We start from the raw sequence: 23,907 nt of genomic DNA on the forward strand, positions 1-23,907 counted from the left end.
GGGGAGAATGTAATACCCGGCTGGAGTCCGGCATCGGAATTCTACTTTCCGGTGGAGTTCAAGATGTCGGAAGTCTCTAGACGGGTGAGATTTATGTTTTTCTTAAATGTTTTGCTATGTTCATGCAGTTTTACACCATAAGGAAATGAGTTTTTGAGTGAAATGAACCAAGGCAGAAAAGCCAGGTTCGGCCGCCGAAGTTGAGGTTCGGCCGCCGAACATGCATGGCTTTCGGTTTCACGATAGGCCGCCGAAGGTGGTCTGGCCAGCCACCTATAAATGGCCCTCAGTCGGTTGAAGCGGTAAGAACACCGTTTCTTTTGTCTTCTGAGGTGAGATCCTGCCCTTTGTGAGTCTTCTTTCATGTTTTCATGAAATCATGCAAAGATTTGATTAGTTTTTATGATCTTTTGAAGGTTTTAAGCTAAAAACTCAAAGTTGTGAAGTTTGGAGAGTTTGAAAGAGAGTTGCTCCAAAACTCCACGTGAGGATCATTCATCTACTTGTTTTCACAAGGTAAGTGAAGATCCTAAGCTTATTTTTATGTTTTCTGAAGGTTTTATGGGGTTTGTAGAGAGAGTTGCATGAATAGGGTTATTTGTGAGGTTTTGATGATTTTGTGAGTAAAGCTTGTTTCTGTGTTGTTTGTGTTGTGTTTTTGGGGTTTTAAGGTAGTTTCTGACCCCTTTGAACATATACTGAGGTGTATGCAAGTGGAGGAAGTGAGGTTGTGAGTTTGGAAGGGTTTTGGTGCGTTTTGGCAAGAGGCAGGGCAAGTTTCTGCCCTGCTGATGAACTCAGGTTCGGCAGCCGAAGGTACATTCGGCCGCCGAACCCCTGAAGAGGTGGCTTCGGCTGCCCAAGCTTGCCCCCGAGCTTTTGGACTTTCGGCTCTAGAGGGAAGTTCGACCGCCGAAGGTGCCGCCGAAGGATAGAGACTTTCGTCTCTGGAGTGCCTTTTGGCCTCCGAAACTTGCCCCCGAAAGGGTTCGGCAGTCGAAAGTAGAAGTTCGGCCGCCGAAGGTGCTTGAGTTTCGTCTCTGGAGAGGACTTTTGGCCGCCGAACCTACCGCCGAAAGTGTTCTGTCCAGCTTTTCTTTTGCATGCTTTGCATGAGTTTTAGCGTGAGTTTAAGGGGATTCTTGGGGAGTTTAATAGAGTTGGTCATAAGCTAGTTTGGTCCCTCATTTCAGTCTATCTGTATAGGTACAGACCAGAGGAACCAGAGAGAGCAGCAGTGAGTTCTGCTCCAGAGTTTTCAGAGCCTGCAGAGTCAGTCCAGTTAGCCAGAGGTGAGTGGAACTAAACTTAATTCTTTTACTTGCACAATGAAATGTTTTAGCATAGCTCATGCATCATGATTATGCCATAGGTTGAGTGCATTAGTATCCACAAATATGTTGCATTGCATCGTTATTTGGTGATGTGAGTGAATGCTGAATGATCCAATAGTCTCAGACAGGAAGTCCAGGAGCCTTTGACTACGCCCTGGCAGGTATAGAGAAGTCCAGGAGCCTTTGACTACACCCTGGCAGGTATAGCAAAGTCCAGGAGCCTTTGACTACGCCCTGGCAATGGTAAGTACAGAGGTGTTATATACACATATATCTATATGACAGGAAGACCAGGTGCTCGATTCTACGCCTGGCACAGAGTTACTGGGACTATGTGGTGACAGGTTTACTCTTGATGTGGCTTGTCTGTGATATGGTGCATTCCATGAGATCATATTTTACTGAGATGTTTTACTGTTCTACTCACTGGGCTATAGAGCTCATCCCACTCCCTTAACCCCAGTTTTGCAGGTTCAGTGTACAGGGACAGTCCAGCAGAGTACAGAAAGAGTAAAGAGATTTGTAATAGCTTAGAGTGGACATGTAATATTAAAGAGATGTAATAGTTGTGTATAAAGTTAGAAATGTGCTTGACTTAGTGATGTATGTATGTACATGATCTGTATATGTATATGTGTTTTGCTGTATATGAAAAACCAGGCTTAACAGGTATGAATTAACCCATCTAGAGCAAGCTCTAGTCAGGGGTACAGATTACAGAGTACAGAGAGAGTGCATGCACAGGTTAAGCCTTGGTTCAGAGCAAAGAGTTTTTATGTTCACAGAAAATGTATGATCATGTATGAGTTTTACAGGTACACAGAGAGTAGAGCAGGCTTGCTACGGGTTCTAGCGGCCTGAAGCCGACCTGAATCCTAGCGCCGGTGACGGTCCATTTTGGGGTCGTTACAGCGCTCCTCTCTGGAATGAAAGGATAGTTCTTCCAAAACCTGCCCCTCCTGGTTTGGTAGATCCCCAGAGGGGTCTTCGCATAGTCTTCTTTCTTAAACAGAGGGATTTTGGTCTGACCTTCCCTTTTACCCCTTTCTTCATCGAGGTTTTCCAATATTTTGGGATAACCCCCCGGATGTTGTCCCCAAACTCCATTTTGTTTATGTCTTGTTTTGAATCCATTTGCCTGAGTTGGGGTTTTACACCCACAACGTGTCTATTTGTCACTTTCTTCCGTCTTGTTAGGGCGACTCAGAAATTTTACTATTTTTCCCCTCGTGGTGGATTGTCTCTTTTCACAGGCTACAAGGATTCAATAAAAGGATGGGTAGAGAATTTCCTTGTGGCAGAGCTGAGAAAAGATGTTGACGTGTCGTGGGGAGTGGGGCTAGACTGGGTGGATGTCCCCCCGGGCATCAACGACCTGCCCCAACTAAGCCTCACCGAGCAGGTGGGGTATCTTCGACTGACTTCTGTTGATAAGAAGTATGACGTCGAGAGATGTATGTTCGTGTCTAATCTTAGGGATATCCGGAACACGGGTATAATGCCTTATTTAGCAACTCCGCTTTTCCTCGTAAGTGACATTAGAAAGTACGCTAACTCTTTCTGACTTTGTGTTTTTTGGCAGCTTCTAACGTGAAAATGGATGAGATCAAGCCCCCTAAGAACTTAGTTCTATCTCGGGAGAGTATGAATGCTGCTTTAGATGCCCTCCTAGCTGGGCATCCCGTGCCTGAGGTCGCTGCAGAGGTGGCTCGGGTTGTTTCTGCTAAAAAGGTTAGCCGGCCTCTTGCTAGGGCTCCCTCTCGAGCTCCAAAGTCGAGCTCTCATGGTGCCAGACCCTCTCGGTCATCTCGTCATGGCAGGTCGGCCCCTGCCTTGAAACATGTTCAGGAGGCTAAATCTGGTCAGGGTTCTACGGAGGATGCAGAGGGAGCTCCCTTAATTGCTGCGAAGCAGACAGGGGATATTGAACAGATGAGGACGGATCTTGCTCTTTCTGTTGAGGAGGCACCAGTGGGGAGGCTTAAATCCCCTATTATTGAAGAGGAGTCTCCTGGGACAGGACTGGAGATCGTTCTTGTTGACGATAGTGTCCCGAAGGTTCCTACCAGAGATGCCCCTGATGAGGTGAGCTCTGATCTTGCCAAAGACGAGGATGTTATAGAGAAGGTAGGGGACAAACGTCCTGCCTCCCTTGAAGTGCCATCCCCAGCTCCAGCTCAAAAGAGATCCAAAGCTTCTAAGGGGTCAGCTCCAGCTCTCCCTCCTATTGGGAAAGAGAAAGAAGTCCCTGTGATAACACTGCTGTCTGCTCCTGATAATGACATTCTGAACGCAGAGGATATCACTCATCAGTCCCCAGCTAGCGTGGTTGCTGAGATTGTCAAGGAACGGATGTTCGGTGGCGTCTTGGAGGCTTCGGATCCACGTTTACTTGCTCTCACTGGTCTTTTAGCCAGCTCTACTAGGGAGCAAGCAGCGTTCCGTTCCCGACCTCGCGAGGAGCTCGGAGATAAGATCAGGGAGATGCTCTTGATGGTAAGTTAAGCTACCTCCTTTGCTTTTATTCTGGTTTTCTTTGTTTTAACAGTTTTTTCCTTTGTTTTAGGTGATGGGCCTCTTCATGGAAGTGGATGCCCGCGATCACTCTCTCCGGGAATCTATGGACCGCCGGATAGAGGAGGCGCGTCTGGAGGAGAATTTGTCCGCCACTAGTGATGCTAGGGGCAACCTTACCGCAGCTCGAGCTCATACTGAGTCCCTCCAAGCGAAGCTGCATTCTGCCTTGGAGGCCCTCAAGAGAGCCGACGAGAGGACGACTGAGGCGCAAGAGCATACTAAGTCCTTGGAGGCAGAGTTGTCTCATACTCGCAGGGTTCTCAAGGAGTATGATGAGAGGGCGGCTGCAGCAGAGATTCGAAGTGAAGAAGTTTTGAAGCAGCTGTCCTCCCTGGTGGAGACCCTTCTTGAAAGGGATGAGGCGATAAGCCAGAAGGAGGAGGTCCAGCGCCAATATGAGGCCCTGAAAGCTGATTTTGAAGGGCTTCAAGTTCACCTAAATAAGGTGAATGTTCAAAAGGAGAAGGCCTTAGTTCGGGTGGAGGTCCTTGAGCAGGAGCTGAGCACGAGTTCTGCGCGTATCAGAGACCTTGTTTCATCGGCCGAGGAGTCTACGCTTCGTAACCAACAGCTTAGCCATGAAGTCAGGACTGCAGAGCGTAAATGTTCAGCCCTGCTCAAGGTGGTTAAACATGCCGAGGATAAGATCCAGCGGGAATGTGAGAGGCGGCTGGAGGAGTATCAGGAGTCGGATGAGCTGAAAGGAAAGATTGAGCAGGCCTGTGAAGCTCACCTCCAAGCCTATAAGGATTCTTCTGAATTGAAGGCGATTATAGCTGAGGCCTGCGAGGCGCATCTGGACGAGTATAAAGCCTCTCAGGAGATGAAGACTGCTATTTGGCAAAAAGCCTTTCGTATGTTTAGATCTGGTTATAATAGGGGTTTAAGGGAAGTCAGACGTGCTCCTGATACTCCTCTGACAAAACTTCGAGCTAGAGAAATGGATTCTGATGGAGAGGAGGTTCTATATGGGGAGGATGATTTCCCCTTGCCTAGGGGGACCTCTCGTATTGGGGAAAAGTCCGAGCAACAGGGGGATAATATGGAGGACTTTGGGACTGAAGGCGAAGACCTCGAGCCTGAGGCGGGAGACCCTGGCCTAGGGTTGGAGGGTGCCAGATCTCCTCTGGATGTAAATGTAGATAAAGATACTATAGGTGATGATGTTCTGAGAGATGTAAGTCCCTTGAGGACTGTTTTTCCTTCAAATGTATCAGATAAATAAGTTGTAATATCTTCTTCTTCTAATGAAAGTTTAATTTCTTTTACTTGAACTATTGTTGCTTTTATTTTCTTCTTGGACTTATCTTTTCTTATCGTAATTGGAGCACTTAATCTTCATATCTCGTAATTTATATTTGACTAAGATATTTTACTAAGAAATTTCATTCATGAGCCTTTTCCTATCTGAACTAATCGAGCTGGATTATTTTTAACCATGAGCTCGGCTTTCAGATCACGTACCTTTTGATGGTGAATAGCAGGGCTGATTTTTTGCCTTTAATTCTGTCTTGACGGGGATTGGAGCTAAGGTATCCTCTATTTCATGCCATTGGATTTCCCTCGGAGTGCCCCTCTGCTTCCTCAATATTTATTACATTAGTAGTGAGGGAATGGATCTCTGTATTTTATTTGTGTTCGCATGGCCTCCCCTTAGGCGATTTTACTTTGCCTTTTTTAGTTGCAAGGTCGGCTGTCTGGTTCTTGCCTTTCTGCGTGCTCCACTGGGACGGGGAGGTCGGCTTTTGTCGTTTTTTTCTTTTTGTTGGGGCTGTTCTTGTTAAATGTTTGCTTAAGACCGATTGGCTCGAGCTAGGAACGCGATCTGCAATCTGCAGCTATTGCGAGTCTATCCGAGCTGGGAGATCGGTTCTTTGCTTTTTGCTTAGGCTTTTATACCTGCAATCTGCAGCTCGTCCTATACTTTTGAGTATTGTCTGGACGCTTTGCCGTTCGGACCTCTTTCTAGTCTAGCTAACTCAGTACTAGAAGTTGATTTGTGAGGTTAATGTTGTACCGAGCTCGCTTTTGGAGATTGGCCTGGGGCTGTGACGCTCTTGGCTATTGTGCCCCGAGCTCCTTCGGGAGGTCGGATTTTGATTTTTCATCAGTAACTTAGGATTTGTCTTTTTTGTTTTCCCGGGAGTTCTAGGGGATCCCGGTCTTCATGCTCCGGGAGGTCTTTTAAGATCCTCACCGGCCGTTTTTGTTTTGTTTTCCCGGGAGTTCTTAGGGATCCCGGTCTTCTTTGTTTTCCCGAGAGTTCTAGGGGATCCCGGTCTTCATGCTCCGAGAGCTCTTTTAAGATCCTCACCGGCCGTTTTTGTTTTGTTTTCCCGGGAGTTCTTAGGGATCCCGGTCTTCTTTGTTTTTTCGGGAGTTCTAGGGGATCCCGGTCTTCATGCTCCGGGAGGTCTTTTAAGATCCTCACCGGCCGTTTTTGTTTTATTTTCCCTAGAGTTCTTAGGGATCCCGGTCTTCTTTGTTTTCCCGGGAGTTCTAGGGGATCCCGGTCTTCTACCCCTGAGGTTTCTCTGCTACAGGGTCTTCGTATTTTGTTTTTCCTTTTGAAAAGTGACATTCATAATAGAAGTAACATTATCGTATAAAGAATGGCGTCATTTTATTTAGTTGTGTTTTTCAGAGTATAATATTTTTCTTTACAAATATTTTAAGGGAAATACCTCTTCAAGTGTTGGATATTCCAAGCATGGGGCTCAGGGTTTCCCTGCATATCCTCAATTCGGTATACTCCCGGCCTGACCACTTTTGTTATTCTGAATGGGCCCTCCCAGGTCGGTGCCAACTTACCCATTGCGACTCTTTTTCCCGTAGCCTCCAGGTTTCTCAAGGCTATGTCTCTCACTTTCAAGCTTCTTTCTCTGACTTTTTGGTTGTAATACCGTGCTGCCCGTTGTTGATAAGCAGCAGTTCGGACTTGAGCTTCTTCTCTAATTTCTTCAAGAGCATCCAGGTTGCTTCTTAACTTGTCATCATTAGTGTTTTCACTAACGAATTGGACTTGATGAGTGGGGATTTGCAACTCCACTAGGACTACAGCCTCTGTGCCGTAGGCAAGTGCAAAAGGTGTTTCTTTAGTAGGCATCCTGGGGGTAGTCCGGAGTGCCCACAGGATATTGTTGAGCTCTTCTGCCCAGTTCGCTTTTGCTCCATCCAACCGTTTTTTTAGTCCTTAGAGGATAGCTCTGTTAGTAACCTCTGTTTGGCCATTAGTCTGGGGATGGGCCACGGAGGAGAATTTGTGCCATATGCCTATGTTTGTTGTAAATGCTTTAAAGGTACTACAGTCGAACTGTCTGCCATTGTCTGAGATAAGCACTCTTGGTATGCCAAATCTGCAGATGATGTTTCCCCATACAAAGTCTATCATCTTGCGAGCTGTGATCGTGGCTATTGCTTCTACCTCTGGCCATTTTGAGAAGTATTCTACAGCCACTACTACGAACTTCCTCTGCCCCGTGGTCTTGGGGAAGGGCCCCAGGATATCTATTCCCCATTGTGAGAATGGCCATGGGCTGGATATACTGGCTTGAGGCGTGGCTGGGACTCTGATGGCATTAGCGAATCTTTGGCATATGTCACACTTTCTGACGAACTCTTCTGCCTCCCTTTTGACAGTAGGCCAGTAGTATCCTTGCCTGAATATTTTATTGGCTAAGGTCCCTGCCCCTTCGTGAGCTCCACACATTCCCCTGTGTATCTCTTCCATCACCCTTACAGCCTCCTCCGGGCTCACACACCGGAGCCATGGGCTGGACTTCCCTTTTCTGTACAAGGTCCCTCTTACTGTTTGATAGTTGGCGGCATGAGTTGCTATCTTTCTAGCCTCGTCGTTATCCTCGGGGAGCTTTCCCTTCTCTAGGTATTCTATGTATGGGGTCATCCAAGTTGGGCTTTGTTCCACCTGTAGCACCGTGCTCGTTTTATTGAAAGCGGGCGTAAGGACGTGTTGTACGTACACTTCCTCAGGAAGCTGTTCTAGTTCTTCTTTAGACAACCGGCTAAGTAGGTCTGCTTCCTCGTTTTCTTCTCGTGGTATTCTTTGGAATTTGATGGTAACTCCCTGATCTATGAACTCGGCCTCTATTGTTTTTACTTTTGCCAGATAACTCTGCATGGTTGGATCCCTAGCCTGATATGCCCCAGTAACCTGATTGACCACCAGTTGTGAGTCGCTATTTACTTCGAGGTCGGTTGCCCCCACCTCCATTACCACCATCATTCCGTTTATTAGGGCTTCATACTCCGCCGCATTATTGGAAGCCTGGAATCCTAAGCGCAGGGCGTAGCAAACCTTAAAGTCTCCAGGCCCCTTAAGCATGATTCTTGCACCGCTGCCTCCAGCGCTTGAAGCCCCGTCTACATATAACTTCCAATTGAACTTTTGGAAGGGTTCTTCCTTCCTCTCCGTCCTCGATGCTTCTGAAGATGATTCCCCTTGTTCCTTACTGAACGTGCATTTTGCTATGAAATCGGCAAGGGCTTGAGATTTTATAGCTGTTCGAGGTCGATACTCTAGGCAGTAAGGGCTGATCTCAAGGGACCATGCAAGCATCCGACCTAAAGTCTCTAGTCTATGCAGAATCTTCTTCAATGGTTGATCCGTCATCACTACTCCTTGGTGGCTTTCCAGGTAAACCCTGAACTTCCGGACTGCCAGCAATAGAGCATATGCTATTTTCTCAATGTTTAGATATCTGACCTCGGCATCTTTAAGCACCTTGCTGACATAGAAAACAGGCTTCTGCTCCCCTTCTTCCACCCTTACCAATACAGCACTAACTGCTTGTTCAGAGGCTGCCAGGTATATCAGAAGTTCCTCACCTTCTATGGGGTTGCTGAGCACACGAGGCGAGCTGAGATAGCTTTTGAGTTCTTTGAAGGCTTCACGACAATCTTCTGTCCATTCGAAGTTTGGCACTTTCCTCAATTTTCTGAAGAACGGTAAACATTTTTCTGCCGACCGTGACATGAATCGATTGAGTGCCACTACTCTCCCTGTCAGTTTCTGGACGTCCCTTACACAGGTTGGTTCTGACATATTTAGTATGGCCTCTACTTTCTCCGGATTGGGCTCGATGCCTTTCCCACTCACCATGTATCCCAGGAATTTTCCTCCTCTGATGAAAAAGGCGCACTTTGCCAGGTTCAGCTTCATTCAGTACTGATCTAATACTCCAAATACCTCCTTCAGATCTGCCATGTGCTGTTGGAAAGTTAGGCTCTTGACCACCATATCGTCTACATAAACTTCTACGTTTTTATCGATCTGCTCTTTGAATATTTTGTTCATCAGTCTTTGGTAAGTTGCCCCAGCGTTTTTCAATCCGAAAGGCATGGCTTTATAGCAATAAGTCCCATCTTCCGTTATGAACGAGGTTTTTTCTTCATTTGACCTATACATTGGGATTTGATGATAACAAGACATTGCATCTAAAGACGACATGTAATCAAAATCGGCCGTAGAGTTGACCATTTTATTAATATCAGGGAGGGGATAATAATCTTTAGGGCAAGCCTTATTCAGATCCGTAAAGTCTATGCACATCCTATATTTGCCATTGGCTTTTTTGACTAATACAGGATTGGCTAACCACTGTGGGTACATAACTTCTCTAATAAAGCCTGCCTCCTCTAACTTCTGTACTTCCTCCTTGGTGGCCTGCTGCTTCTCCCTTCCTACTACCCTCTTTTTCTGCTTTACTGGTCTAGCTTCAGAGAGGACATTCAGTCTATGGGTCATCACCCCGGGGTCAATTCTGGGCATGTCCGAAGGCTTCCAGGCGAAGCTTGATGCGTGACCTCGAATCAAGGACATCACCTCGGCTTTCTGCTCCTTGGTGAGGCCGGCGTTGAGACTGAAGGTTTTGTCTATTTTCGTTTCTGATAAGGAGAAAGTCTCCAGTTCCCCCACCGATTCTGTCCTGGCCTCTGTTTTCTCATCTCGGACCTCCAGGACTTTTGAATCCATCCTTTCCACTGTTGAGCTCGGCTCGGCTACGGTAGCCAAGTACACTGCCCTTGCTTCCTCCTGACTTCCCCGGACTGTTCCCACCCCTGCTTCTGTGGGGAACTTCAATGCCAAGTATCTGATACTGGTGACAGCTTCAAAGTCGAACAGCACAGGTCGTCCCAGAATCGCGTTGTAGCTCAGAGGGAGTTTAGCCACCAAGAACACCGCATAATGGGTGCGAGCCCTCGGAGCCTCTCCTAAAGTAAGGGCTAGTTTTACTTTCCCTTCCACTGTTACTGGTGCTCCTCCAATCCCTTTAATCGGGGCTTGATCCCGAACCAGTTGCTCTTCAGGAATGCCCATCTGCTGGAAGACTCGATAAGGCAACAGGTTTACCTTGCTTCCGTCATCCACCAAGATTTTCTTTACCCGATAATTGTGAATAACAGCTTCAATGACAAGGGCGTCATCGTGAGGCATCTGAACACCCTGAGCGTCCTCAGAGGAGAAAGTGATGGTTGTTGAAGAGTGTTCAACGATTTGCATGACCTCAGCACTGCCAGTTTCTCCTTCTCTGCTTCTCTTTTTCCCCCTTCGGCTCATCCGACCTCCTGTGCCTCTTACAATCATATTGATGGTTCCGCTGGACCCATCATTCGCAGTGTTAGCTCCTGTTCTTCTTGGCGTTTGGACTGCTAGATTGGGTTGAGGTTTCTGTCCTTCCGGTTTCTTTACAAAATTCTTCAGGTGCCCTCTCTTTATCAACCTCTCGATTTCCGCAATCAGTTGGAAACAGTTATTGGTGTCATGACCATGAGTAATGAACTGACAATATTTGTCAGGAGTGGCTTGGGCCATTGCAAGAATTCCTTGTCTTGGACAGCTACGAGCACTTCGGCTCTAGAGGCATTAAGTGGGGTCGGCTTCTCCGAAACCCATAAAGGGAGTGACCTTTGCTCTGAGGCCCGAGGGGGAAAGGGTCTTTGGTCCCTTCGCTCCCAAGGCTGTCTGTAAGGCTCAGACCTTTTGCCATGTTTCTTTTCATGCTTCTCCGGCTTTCTTTCCTCCGGGGCTTTCTCCTTGCCTGCTGCTCCCTTGGCGAATCGGCTCGTCACCAGAGCATCATCCTGTCTTATATACTTCTCAGCCCTCTTCATTAGCTCGTCCAGTGAGGTCGGAGGCTTCCTGCTTAATGAACCGAAGAACTCGGCAGAGGTCGTCCCCTTCTGCATGGCCTCCACCGCCCTTCCTTCGTCGAGCTCGGGGATCTGCAGGGCTTCTGTATTAAAACGGGCCACGTACTCTCTAAGCAATTCCTCCCTTCTCTGCCTTATTGTTTACCCCGGTGATGAACCAGCTAATGAAGCGAGTGGCCAGATCTCCAAAACTTCCAATGCTTTCGGTCTCCAGGCTGTTGAACCACGCTCGCGCTGGCCCCGAGAGCGTTGTCGGGAATACCTTACACATTAAGGCATCCGATAAAGTTTGTAGTTCCATGAAGGTCTTGTAGTTCATGACGTGCTCCCTTGGGTTACCCGCTCCGTCATAAGCTGCCATTGACGGCATCATAAACTTCTTAGGGACAGTCTCTTGCTGGACCCACTTCGAGAAAGGCGAAGAAGTGGGCAGGAAGGTTTGGCTTTGATCTTTCTTTCCCAGCTTGACCAAAAGCTGCTCTCACAGCTTTTGCAGCTTCTGGTCCACATCCTCATCTTCCTGCATAGGCTTCTTCTCTGTGCGGTATTCTTCTTCTTCTGCTTCGCTTCTGATCCACCCGGTTGTCCCGGCGGAATAGTTGTCGACATCATCATTTTCTATCATCTCCCTCACCCTCCTTTCATGGACTCGGGCCTCCGGCTCTTCCTCTTCTCCGGCTCTTCTCTCTCTTTCCCCTGCACCGCGGCTGCTGGTTTGAAGGTGATCAGGGGTAGGTTGGGGCTCATTGGTTTGGGGTTCTTCTACTACTGGGAGTGTATTTATCGGGGTGCTGAGGCCCCTTTGTTGCATTATCTGCCCCAACCAGTGGGCGGTATTCTGCAGTTGGAGGGCCATGGTTTGAAGGTCCTGGTTAGATAAGGTAGCAGTGGGAGCATTCCCTGCCAAACTTGGCGAGGGATTCAGAGGAACGGGTGTTTGGTTGTTTAGTGTTGTAGGGCTAGAAAAAGAGAACTGCTGCCCCTCTTGGGCAGAGCTTAGGTCATTTGGGATGTTAAGGTTGTTTTCGTTGTGATTGGCCATCGTGGATCTCAGTGGGTTTGTTTAAGAGTGGAACTCCGGTGATGAAAAGATCTCCTTCGTTTCCCACAGACGGCGCCAATTGATAATCTGAGATCCAGAGAAATAGGGTTTTTACAATGGGCTCTGTAAACTTAGAAAAACTTAAACCTAGAAGAGAGTATTTCTCCTTTTATAGATTTCCTTTTGTCTGCTAGTGACGTGCCAATAGAACGAATATCAGTAGACCACCTGTCCCTGCCACGCTGATACGGATGTATGAGGGAATCAAATCTCTGCCCCATGCGTAACGGCCTCTGATTCTCTCAGGGTTCGGGTAGGCGGGTCTGCAAGATGGGTGAACGGATCCTCTTTCGGGTTCTGGGCTGGACCGGAGAGTGAGGACAGAGCAGGGTCTAAATGGGATCGGCCCAAGGAGCAGAGAAGGCGGGGCCGGCCTGATTAGGAGAGCCAGATGAACCTGGTCGTGAGGCTTAGTGGACTGGACCCAGGTGGCGTGAATGGCTTGAGAATCTCTAAGCAATAGGTTATTTTCATGGGTCTAGCTCTAGACAGGGATGAGGGGAATTCAGGGCTCATCAATATGTATGTAGATTTTGAGATTTTTCCTCATGTTGATTTTTTTTTCTTTCATCTCTATTCAGATTATGGGTTTCAGAATTTACTGCAAATTGTATGGTTATTTGTTTTTTTCTAAAAAATCTTTATGCTAATTTGTTAGTAAAAATAGATATAAGCATTTCCTTAGTTTTTATTCCATCATTGTAAACATCTAATGTTTATATACTTTTAGGGATTATTGTAATTAAAAATAATATAATAAAATAGAGTAAGCTAAAAATCTTTCTTTGATCGACTGTTAATGCTATAAATTTATTAATATATAATGAAAAAATAAATTCTCTAAAAATTTCATATTATTTACATAATAATTAAGATATAATATATTTTTTAAAGATGAAATAAATAAAATAAATATTTTTTAAAAAATAAGAATATATAATTAAATAATGACAAAATTATAATTAAAGTCATGTGACTTAAGGCATACTCAATGGAACAATTAGTTTAAAAGCAACATATCCACTAAGTAATTTTTTTTTTCTTAAATTACTTTTAGTTTTGCTCACTTTGAAAGTGATTGTATAATTGGGACTATTTCTTAGTAAAAAAAATTAAAAAATTAAATAAATAAAATGAATTTTGACACAATAAGGTGGGTGGTGAACAAATGCATTAAAATCCTTAATTTATGAGTATTTTTGGTTGGAAAGTCAAGATTTAATACTAACTTAAAATAAAATATTAAAAAAAATCTCTATCTCTCTCCCTCTCTCCTTTTTAACAATTCATTATCATACAACCTCTCTTTTCTATTTTCTGACAAATGCTTAGCATCCTTTTTTTAATTATATTACACTCACGGAATCAAAATCTATCACATAGTACTACTTTCAATTTTAAAAAATTTACTAATTCATTCTTATTTATTAATTCATTCTTATATAGTACTACCTTTTATTTAAGATGTGTATTGCATATTTTCATACTTATTTTAATATTTTTTATTTATTTTATAAATAATAGAATTTTAATTTTATTGTAATAATTTTAAATTATCATGAGTAATTTTAATAATTTAATAATTTTATCTTTTTTAACTTATATATATATATATATATATATATATATATATATATATATATAATTTTATTAATTTTATTCTAATAGACAAAATAATTTAAATTAATTAGTATTACTTATTAGATTTAGATGGTAAAATTATTTAAATTTTAAATTATAATAGAGTTTTTGGTATAAGTAAAATTATTATTAAAATAATTTTAACTTTTATTTAATATTAATTGTAATAATATTAACAATACAAATGTAAATATTTGCATAAATTTTCATTATTTAATGTTATTATTTGACAGAATGATTGACATTAAATTTTATTAATGATAATTTAATATGCAATAATTATATATATATATATATATAATTTTGTTAATTTTTATTCTAATAGATAAAATAATTTAAATTAATTAATATTATTTATTAGATTTAGATAATAAAATTATTTAAATTATAAATTATAAATTATAATAGAGTTTTTAGTATAATTAAAATTATTATTAAAATAATTTTAACTTTTATTTAATATTAATTGTAATAATATTAACCATATAAATATAAGTTTGGGCATAAATTTTCATTATTTAACATTATTGTTGACAGAATAATTCTCATTAAATTTTATTAATTTAAATAAAAATTAATAACTTTTAAAATAATAAATTTTTTTATTATTTCTTAATCAATAAAAATAAAGGACAATGAGTCATTATTAAATTTAAATAAAGATTGTTTAGAAATTCTCCAAATTTACCTCATTCTCGATTATATATATATATATATATTATAGATTATTAATTAAAATAATAATATTATTAAAAAAATAATTTATAAAAATTAATTTATAAAATAAATAAAATAAAATAAAATATATAATGTATATTATATATAAAAACACATGCTATCAAAAAAAAATTAATTCTATGTTAACTTTATTCAACAACTAATTTATGGTTAAATATTTTTTGTAAAATTAATAATTTTCATTTATAAATTCTGAAAAAATTAAGAAAAAAATACATATAAAACCATAAAGAGTTATTTAATTATAGTTTTGACAGGTGTCGAATTTATCAATTTAATTTTACTTCCTTTCTCTTAGTTAATAAGAACTTGTAGATAGGATAAGTGAGTATCAATCCAACAAAAATTTTAATTCTGTTTAATTTAGATGACCAATTGAAATAGAAATATAGTTTAATATAATAAGTGATAAGTTGAGAGTTTTTGATAAAAATGATTTTGTTTTGGATAAAAAAATAAACTTAAAAGAAAAAAATAAATAATACAACTGAAAATTAAGAAATAAATAATTAATTGAAGATTTCAGTAATCAAATTAAGGTATTTTGCCGTTGATAAAGAAAATAATTCATATTATTATCTATTGTTTGATTATAGTAGTCAAATATGCAAATTCCACCGATTCTTCTTATGAATAAATTAATTTGCTTCGCGCTTAAATTAATTTCTAGTTAACTAATAACTCCAACACGCGTGTAGATTTAATTAATCAACTGTATCAATAGAGAAGAACCCAAACTTGATCAATAAAAATACGCGATTTATTTAAATCAAATCTACCAATTTCTTAACGTATATTAATTGCTAGTTATTAATCTAATTAAATAATTACGGATTTAATTAGATTAATTAGCAATATATTATTTTCTCAAAAAATTTAATGGGCCCATTAAATTCTCAAGAAAATAATAATGAAAATAGTGTTTCTCGAATTTAGAAATTAACAGAAAATATAAATAAAATAAAAAGAATTGAAGCACATAACCTCACAACTTGAATACAACCTCAATTGAAATTAACTTTCAACTGAAAATAATTGTTTAGCCTCTAAACGCCATAATAAAATTACAAAAGCTAAAAAAAAGAAAAGAAAAGAAGAAAATGGAGAAGAAAAGACAGGGGCGACGGCAAGAGAGGAGAGAAGGAGAAGAAGGAGAAAATATGATGTCTAGATTTAATTCTCGAAACCTTTATACGGGCACAAAAAAGATAAAATTTAATAATTTAAAATAAATTCTACTACTCCTATTTTATCCCTATTTTTGTGGTAAATTATATTTTTGAAACTTCCTATCGCCTTGTACTACAAGTTTGGCAAAGATTGCAACCTTTCAATTCCAGAATTCTTCAATTCAGTCTCTTTTTGTTTCTTTTCTCAACTTCCGCTCAAAAAACCTGTCTAACATTAAATTTCAAATAAAAATGAATATTTATACCAAAATTATAGTAAAATTATGAAATTAAATAAAAAAAATTGTGAGTTTTGCAATATAGTAGAAATAGCTTATATATTATTAATTTTTTTACAATATAATAGATTTTAAATTAAAATGAAGAATAATCTATTTAATTTAAAATTTTAAATATTAATAAATTTATATATCTTATTATTTTCCTAACTAATTCTTAAAACTAATTTAATAAATAAAAAAATTTCACCTTATAAAAATTAAAAAATTAGAGATATTTAAGTAAAATATTTTTATTTCATTAATATTTTTAATATTCATTATTAAATTTAACTTCTTATTTAATTTATACTTTAAAAATATGAATTTATTATTTTAATAATCTTCTTAATATTTATCTAATATTTAAACATGTTATTTTAATAATTTTTATTTTAAAATTAATTTAATAGTATTTAAATTAATTTAGATCTTTACTTTAATTTTTCTTAATAAACTCTAAAATTAATTTAAAATAATAAAATTATAATCTAATATATATTTTTATTTAAAAAATTTAATCTTATTATATATCTTTTAAGATTTTCTTAATTAACTCAAATTAATTTAAAAATACAATTATAATCTATTTTAAAAATTAAATTTTAAATAATAAAATTATCAACTGCTTAAATAATTAAATTAATTAATTTACAAATAACTTAAAGGCTTAAGGTATTATAGAAAATTGCATTATTCCCCTCTTTTCACTTTTATATATAGTATAAATATAAATAAAGAAAAAAATAACTAATAGGAGAAATGAAGCATTGATGAGAATTTGAGATGCACACTTCATTGATAGGGATAATGGATTGGTGATTGAAAAAGGAAAATGAGAAAGCACCACAAAAAGACTACCTTGAATGAGAAGAAGTATAGCAGTCAAGGAAGTTGGTGAAATAGAATATGAGCATTGGCCTTATTCAAGCTCACCCATATGAACACTGGCCTATCCCCGTCTCTTCAGCTTTCTAGGAAAGTAAATTGACAGCGAAAGAATGAGAAACCTTATGATTATTACATACTAAAAAAATATATATTACTTTTTTTCAGTAAATATTTACCTTTTCCTTAAATAGTGCTTCAATGGTGTTGTTAAGGCTGCCTTCCCACTCCCAATCACATATAACTTGAATGGTGTTCTTAAGGGTACCTTTCCACTCCCAACTGCAATAATATATAATGTCTTTCCATTCTTTATCATATTTAAGTTGTTCTCCTGTTTGAACTCTCCACAGCTGCGGCGTGCTTACTTCTTGAGCAAAAATCTTCATATTGGGGCATTCTACAAGGATTACTTCTTCCAAAGATGGGAAATTAAAGGTCAAATTCCCAGAGCAGAAGCTAGAGAGACTTGGTAGACGTCGAAGTTCCAAACATTTCAGTTGGTTGAAGCAAATCTCATTCTCTTCTTCTTCTTTATCTACTTCAGCCACTATAACTTCTTGTATCAGTTCACATTCCTCTATCTTCATTTTTTCAAGTCGTTCAAGACTTCTCGCTGTTGAAGAAGACAACAAATTTACTAGACCTTGGCAATTTGATACCTGCAGTGTTGTTAGATTTTGGAAAGAAACAGAGGATGCCACTAACACTTGCAATCTACCACATTCCATTACATTTAAAGTCTCCAGAGATTGGAAAACTGAGAGTAGTTTGGCGTCCCTTAGATGCTTGAGCCTTGGCAGTTTAGACAAACTTAGTTCTTTCAATTTCACAAGTGATTGAGGACGTATTTCCTCGCCAATAATCTCTTCACAGAAAATGATATCTTCGAAAGAAGCATCACTCAGAACAAGTTTTTCCAGAATGGGTAAACTTTCAAAGAACTGAGATGGCAAAAGTGTAGAGTCACTAGAAATACATGTCAACTCAATACCTTTCAGCCCACACAAGAAATCAGCTTGAGATGTTTGAGAACACAGATTCTTTATGGTGTTACATTCCACTCTTAATTCTTCTAAACTTGGGATGACAACCTAATAAACCAAATAAACAGTAATTATAAATAAGGATATATGAGATCAAAACATTAAGAACATATGGTTCATCTTAGAAATGGAATGTAAATGAAAACAAACATCTTAAAGATCCCAGTAATTGAGCTTTTTAAATTGAGCTTAAGTTCAAACTTCTGAATTAATTTGGATAAACCAACTAAATTGAAAATCTCCATCAAGTACAGTGATGAAATTGAACAAGAAAGCATTCTCCTTATTATGCAGAAAACTGACCTTCCCGCCAGAAGAGGCTGCAATTCTTTCTCCATTTCCCTCAGCAATCATGCTTAGATCATGTTCTTTGCAAAATTTAGAAGCCAATAGCTCCATGTTTGGACAGCCAACTATCTCAATTCTTTTCAAGGATGGGCATTTCAGAACATCGCTTGCAGAATAAAAACTTGACAAGTTAGGCAAACACTCTAGACTCATGGACTCCATTGATGGAAATATGGTATTATCCTTTGCTATTTCCTCTTCTGCTTCTTTTGTGATGATATGTTCCACCAAATTACATCTTTTCAATTCCAAATGTTTGAGCTTTACAAGACCCAAAGCCATGGACAGAGTAAATATATTAGTCAAGCTGCTACAATTCTCAACTTTCAACAATGTTAGGTTTCTAAAGCTTAAAATTCCTTGAGGATCCTTGTTCCACACATGCCTCAATCTAGGCAAATCAATTAACCTCAATTCTTTTAAAGACTTCAATAACCCATCGTTATCTTCATCATCATTTAGTCCTTCTAAATCAAACAGGTCTTCTACTGAATCACATCGTTCTACGGCCAACTCATTTAAACGGGACAAGTGCTTTAGTAGATTTGATGATATGGCATTTGAGAAAAATGCACACTCGTCCACCACCAGTCTCCATATGTGCCTCAAGTTCTTGAATGGAAATTGGCCATGCCATTTTTCTTTCAGCATGGGAAAGTTGGAGAGTTGAATATCATATATCTCTTTAAATCCAATCTACAAATCCAAAATATTGCATTATTGGAGATCAATAAACAAGCATCGATACATTTAACCAAACACATTAGCATGACTGAGTTTAATAAAGGGAGAAGCAAGAGTTGGTAAATACGTACATATTTCATGTAAATCTGTTCAATGGTCGCATTGAGATCGCCTTCCCAATGAAGAAATGTTCGACTCAATCTGTGGCCTGTGAATACACCATGTATCTTTGGTGTGCTCGGCTTGCGGACAGTGAAAATCCTCAACTTGGGGCATCTAAAAACAGTCACCTGTTCTAAAGATGGGAAATTGAAAATGTAACTACCCAAGCAGAAGCCTGTGAGGTTCTGTAAAACTTCAAGTTTTAATGTTTTCATTTTACTGAAAACAATCTCATCAGTTGATCCATCCTCTTCAACACCTCCTATTATTTCGGTCAACATATTGCAATGTGTTACAATCAATGTCTCAAGTTGTACCATACTTTTGGCTGCGGCTGATGTAAAAATATTTGCCAATGTCTTGCATCCAAATACTTTGAGAGTTTTCAGATTTCCCAAAGACACAGAGGATGGTGCTAAAACAATCAAATTTCCACAAAACCATATCTCAAAAGTCTCAAGAGACTGAAATAATGGGTCATGCAGTTGGCCATCTGGGTTCCATATATGCTTCAAACCAGGAAGAATTTTAAGAGTTAAAGCTCTTATATGTGGGATTGTAGTGATATCTTCTTGGTCACCAACCAGTCCTTCAAATGGAAGTAGCTCGTTGAGAGAAGAATCAAGAACTTCAAATCTTTCGAGATTGGGGAATATTGGAAGTAAACTAAAAAGAGGAACATGATATTTGTTTTGAAAGAAACTCAATTCAAGAACTTTTACTTTGGAAAAGAAGCCTGTTGGAAATTGAAATCCAAGTATGGTTATGGTAGACTTCTTGTCTAACGAAAACTTTTCCAAATTTGGAAACATCTGCACATCAGCAAATAAAAAAATTTCTAATTAGTAAAAGATTGTTAATGGTAAATCCCCCAGATGCTTATAAAAATTCATAATATATTTAATTAATTAATATATTAATAAGAAAACAATTGCTATGTTATAATAAACATATATTATTGAAATGTATTTATAAGCTTATATGTTAGTAGATTGTAATGATTATTAACCGATAAACTTATTTAATGGGTATAAATTTAAAAGTTTATTGAAATAAATGAAAATATAAAAATTTATATTATCTTTAAATAATTTCAGCACTTTTTTTACAATTATTATTTTTATTTATTTTTAAATATTTTTTTAATTACATTCTTAATATAATTTATTAATATGGTTGATCGTGCAAAATTTATGTCTTTTTTATTAATTATAAATTTATAATAATCTCATTAGTTAAATTTTTAAGTGAAAAAAAATAAAACAAATCGACATTTTAAATTTACATAATATTAATTTATATATAAATGCAAATAAATTTGAATTTTAGATTTTATAAGTTATAGATAATCAATTATAAATGAGAAATTGTTGATACATTTTAATAGTAAAAATAGAAAATTGATTTTTTTTTATTTTATTTTAATGACCCAATTAATTAAGAATTTTTAAAGAGAATAGAAAAATACATCAATTTTTTAAATTTCTCTAATTTTAAGTAAATTTGAAAAATTTCTCCAACAGAAAAATTAAAAATTTGAGTAAAAGTTAATATATATATATATATATATATAAAAGATTGACATGCTTAATTAAATTGAAGAGTTTTGTATGATTTAATTTTTTTTAAATTGAAAAGAAAAATTAACATTATAAATACTTTTTAAATGTAAAAATCATTTAAAATGAGTGTTTTTATAGTTTTCAAATGCAATGTTTGAGAAAAGAATGAATAGAAAACTAACCTCATTAATTGTGTTCACCAGTGTCTGTGTGGCAAAGATATTCTTTAAGCTTGGACATTTATGTATGCTCATCTCCTCCAACAATGGACATTCCACATTACTCCATCCTGAACAGAATCTGGAGAATCTAGGCAAACATTTAAGGACTACAGATTTCAACGAAGGCAATATCATCTTATCAGCTGCTTCCTCAATTTCTTCCTTTTCTATGATTCCTTCAATCATCTTACAATTGTATATCTCTATCTTTTCAAGTTGCAAGAGGCACAATGCTATCGACTCAGTAAATATATACTTCAAGCTGCTACAGTTTCCAACTTGGAGCAACCTTAGGTTCTTGAACTCCAAAATTCCCTGAGGCTCCTTATTCCATAAATGTCTCAACATTGGCAGACTTGTTAATTTCAATTCACATAGTTGGGGAAGCAGCCCATCATCAGCTGATACCCCTTCCAAATCAAATACTACATCTGCTGAATCACAGTCTTTCACCTCAAGCTTTTTCAAGTTGTTTAAAAACACCAGTACATTGGATGGTATAGCTTTGTTATACATTGCACATTTATCCACCTCAAGCCTTTCCACATTGCGTAAGAGTCTCCCTTGCATCCCATCATGCCAGAGCTCAGGAAATTTAGATGCTTTAAAATATTGGTCAACTCTCTGATCCCACAAGACAAAGGGAAAAACAAATGAACTGACTTATCATAAACATATAACATATAGGCATGCAACAGATATCATGAAAATTAAGAAGAAAGCATAAGAATAAATACGCAAATACCATTTCTGCTAGTGTTGCATTAAGGTTTCCCTCCCAACGCTGTTGATCTCCCAGGAGTATTCCTCGTAGCTTTGGTGTATTTAGATCTCCGAAAGCGAAAAACTTCATCCGGGAGCATCGCTTGACGGTAACATTTTCTAAAGCTGGAAAATTGAAGGCATTATTGCCGGAGCAAAAGCTGATGAGACCAGGCAGATCATCAAGTTCCAAACATTTCAGTTTGTCAAAATTAATAATCTCATCCTCTGTATGATCATCTCCATCGCTGGTCACTATTTCTGTCATCATTTTGCACCCTCGTACTGTCATTTTGGTGAGTTGCACCATGGATTTGGCTGTGGACGCTGTTATCAAGTTTGCCAATCCTGCACAGTAACTCACTTCAAGAGTTGCTAGATTTTGGAAAGATGATGAGGATGGTGCTACGTTGATCAAACTATGACAACCCGATACACTCAAAGTCTCGAGATACTGAAGAAGTGGTTTCAGTCCGGAGTCTGGGTCCCATATATGCTTTAAATTATAAACGACATCTAGCTTCAAATTTTTCACTCGTGCAAGTGTCCTGGCATGTTCTTCTTCTTTTCCGGCAAGTCCTTCATATGAGAACAACTCTTCTAACTCTTCTGAAGTATTATAACCTTTTACCAAAATTGTTTCCACAGAATATAACCTTTCAAGGAAACCAATTATAAAAGGGCATGATTTGTTCTGTAAGTTGATCAAAGTAAGCATTTTGAGTTTAGAAAAGAATTGTCCTTGCTGTATCGCAATCAAGTCCTTGTGCTCTAAAGTCAATTCCTCCAAGTTGGGACTCATCTATGCACAACAAATAAGTATATTGTTAAACATGTGAAACATTATATTTTTCCAGAAAATAAACTTTACTGTTAACATAATTAGTTATCAAGAAATATCTAATTCAAAGTTTTCTTTATTTAAATCCAAAATTTTCACTTTTAAAATTTAACTAGTTTGAAATTAAAGAGTTTAAGATTTAGATAATAGGATGATCTTTGAATAGAATAATAAAGATCAAAGTGTTTGTAAGGTAATGGTTAATTAGTTATTAAATAGTTGTTCATGTAGATTTAATTAATATTTTAAAAAGTAAATAAATAATATATATATATATATATATATATATTGCATTGCACGTACACAAATTTAAGATGGATCAAAATTATTGATTCAAAAAAAAAAAAAAAAGATGGATCAAAATTAATTTACAGATTTAGTATAATTGTATAAAAAAATTAAAAAATTTAAATATAATATTAAAAGTTTAAAGTATAATAAATTAAACGTTTTTAGGCTTTGTTATCTAAAATTAAAAGTTTTATTATAATTATCATTAAATATAAAATTTAGCTTTTTAATATTCAATAGGCGTTTTGAATATATTGTCTTGTTATCAATTTTTTTTATTTTTATTTTTAAAAAAGAAAATTTAATTTGAAATAAAGAAGGAAATTTAAAAAAAAAAATTTCAACTAATATATTATGAAGTAAAAAAAGAAAAGGATCTTACCTTTTTCAAAAAAAGTAGGGGTCGTTTGCCCTCTTCGTCTATTTCCTGCAAACTGAATTTTATTATTTTGTTACAATTACGAACATTCAAACTTGTTAATTTCTGCAATTCAAGAATATGTGTTCCTGGATACCAACTCCTTAATTCTGATAGATCTGTAAGTTCAAGAAATGTTAGTTGAGGAAATTTAAAACAATAATAAGGGGCTTGTTCCACATCTTCCGCCTCTGCAATAATCTCCTCAACCCCACACGTAGTTATTGTAAGCTCTTCAAGTTGCAAAAGACCATCAGCAATGGAGGCTGGAAACAGATAGTTTAGAACGTCACAATGTGAAACTGTAACTGATTTCAAATTTTGAAAACTGAAAACTGCTTGTGGATCCTTCCTCCATACATATTTCAACGATCCCAGTTCACTTATATTTAATTTTCTCAACTCAAATGCTTCATCAACATTGGACCCTTCAAGTTGATATATCTCTTGCAATGAAGCACAATTGCTCACAATCAACTCCTGCATTCTTCGGAATCTTTCTAAGTCATTTGATGGAAAAACAGCCATCAATTTCTGGCAATAAACAACATTCAATGATTTCAGTTTAAAGAAGGAATTTGCCGCAAGTGGACTGTGCCATATCCTTTTGAACTCATTTAGTCCGGAGAGACTCAATCTCTCCAAGTTAGGAAAACCAACCTGCAATGCCAAACA

At 37.8% G+C, this 23,907-nt stretch overlaps 1 protein-coding gene across 10 annotated transcripts in view; it reads right to left on the reverse strand.

Moving 5' to 3' along the window:
- LOC110618489 overlaps positions 1-23,907 on the reverse strand; it is a 150,636-nt gene that overhangs the window by 120,750 nt on the left and 5,979 nt on the right. For 6 of the 10 annotated variants that reach the window (XR_006351264.1, XR_006351263.1, XR_006351265.1 and 3 more), the window contains exons 3-6: positions 23,197-23,892; positions 21,666-22,484; positions 20,882-21,544; positions 19,107-19,949 (exon numbers count right to left, since the gene is read on the reverse strand). Coding sequence is in view for 5 of the 10 variants with exons in the window: in XM_043958450.1 (XP_043814385.1) it covers positions 19,107-19,949; positions 20,882-21,544; positions 21,666-22,484; positions 23,197-23,892 (3,021 nt within the window). In the remaining 5 variants the exon portion in view is untranslated. Of the gene's footprint in view, positions 1-15,536; positions 15,961-16,779; positions 16,984-17,076; positions 17,992-18,246; positions 18,988-19,106; positions 19,950-20,881; positions 21,545-21,665; positions 22,485-23,196; positions 23,893-23,907 lie in introns of those variants that run through there. The other 4 variants (XM_043958448.1, XM_043958452.1, XR_006351261.1 and 1 more) reach the window with 3 other exon arrangements.

This window comes from Manihot esculenta, chromosome 7 (genome assembly GCF_001659605.2).
Source record: "Manihot esculenta cultivar AM560-2 chromosome 7, M.esculenta_v8, whole genome shotgun sequence".
NCBI classification, from domain to species: domain Eukaryota; kingdom Viridiplantae; phylum Streptophyta; class Magnoliopsida; order Malpighiales; family Euphorbiaceae; genus Manihot; species Manihot esculenta.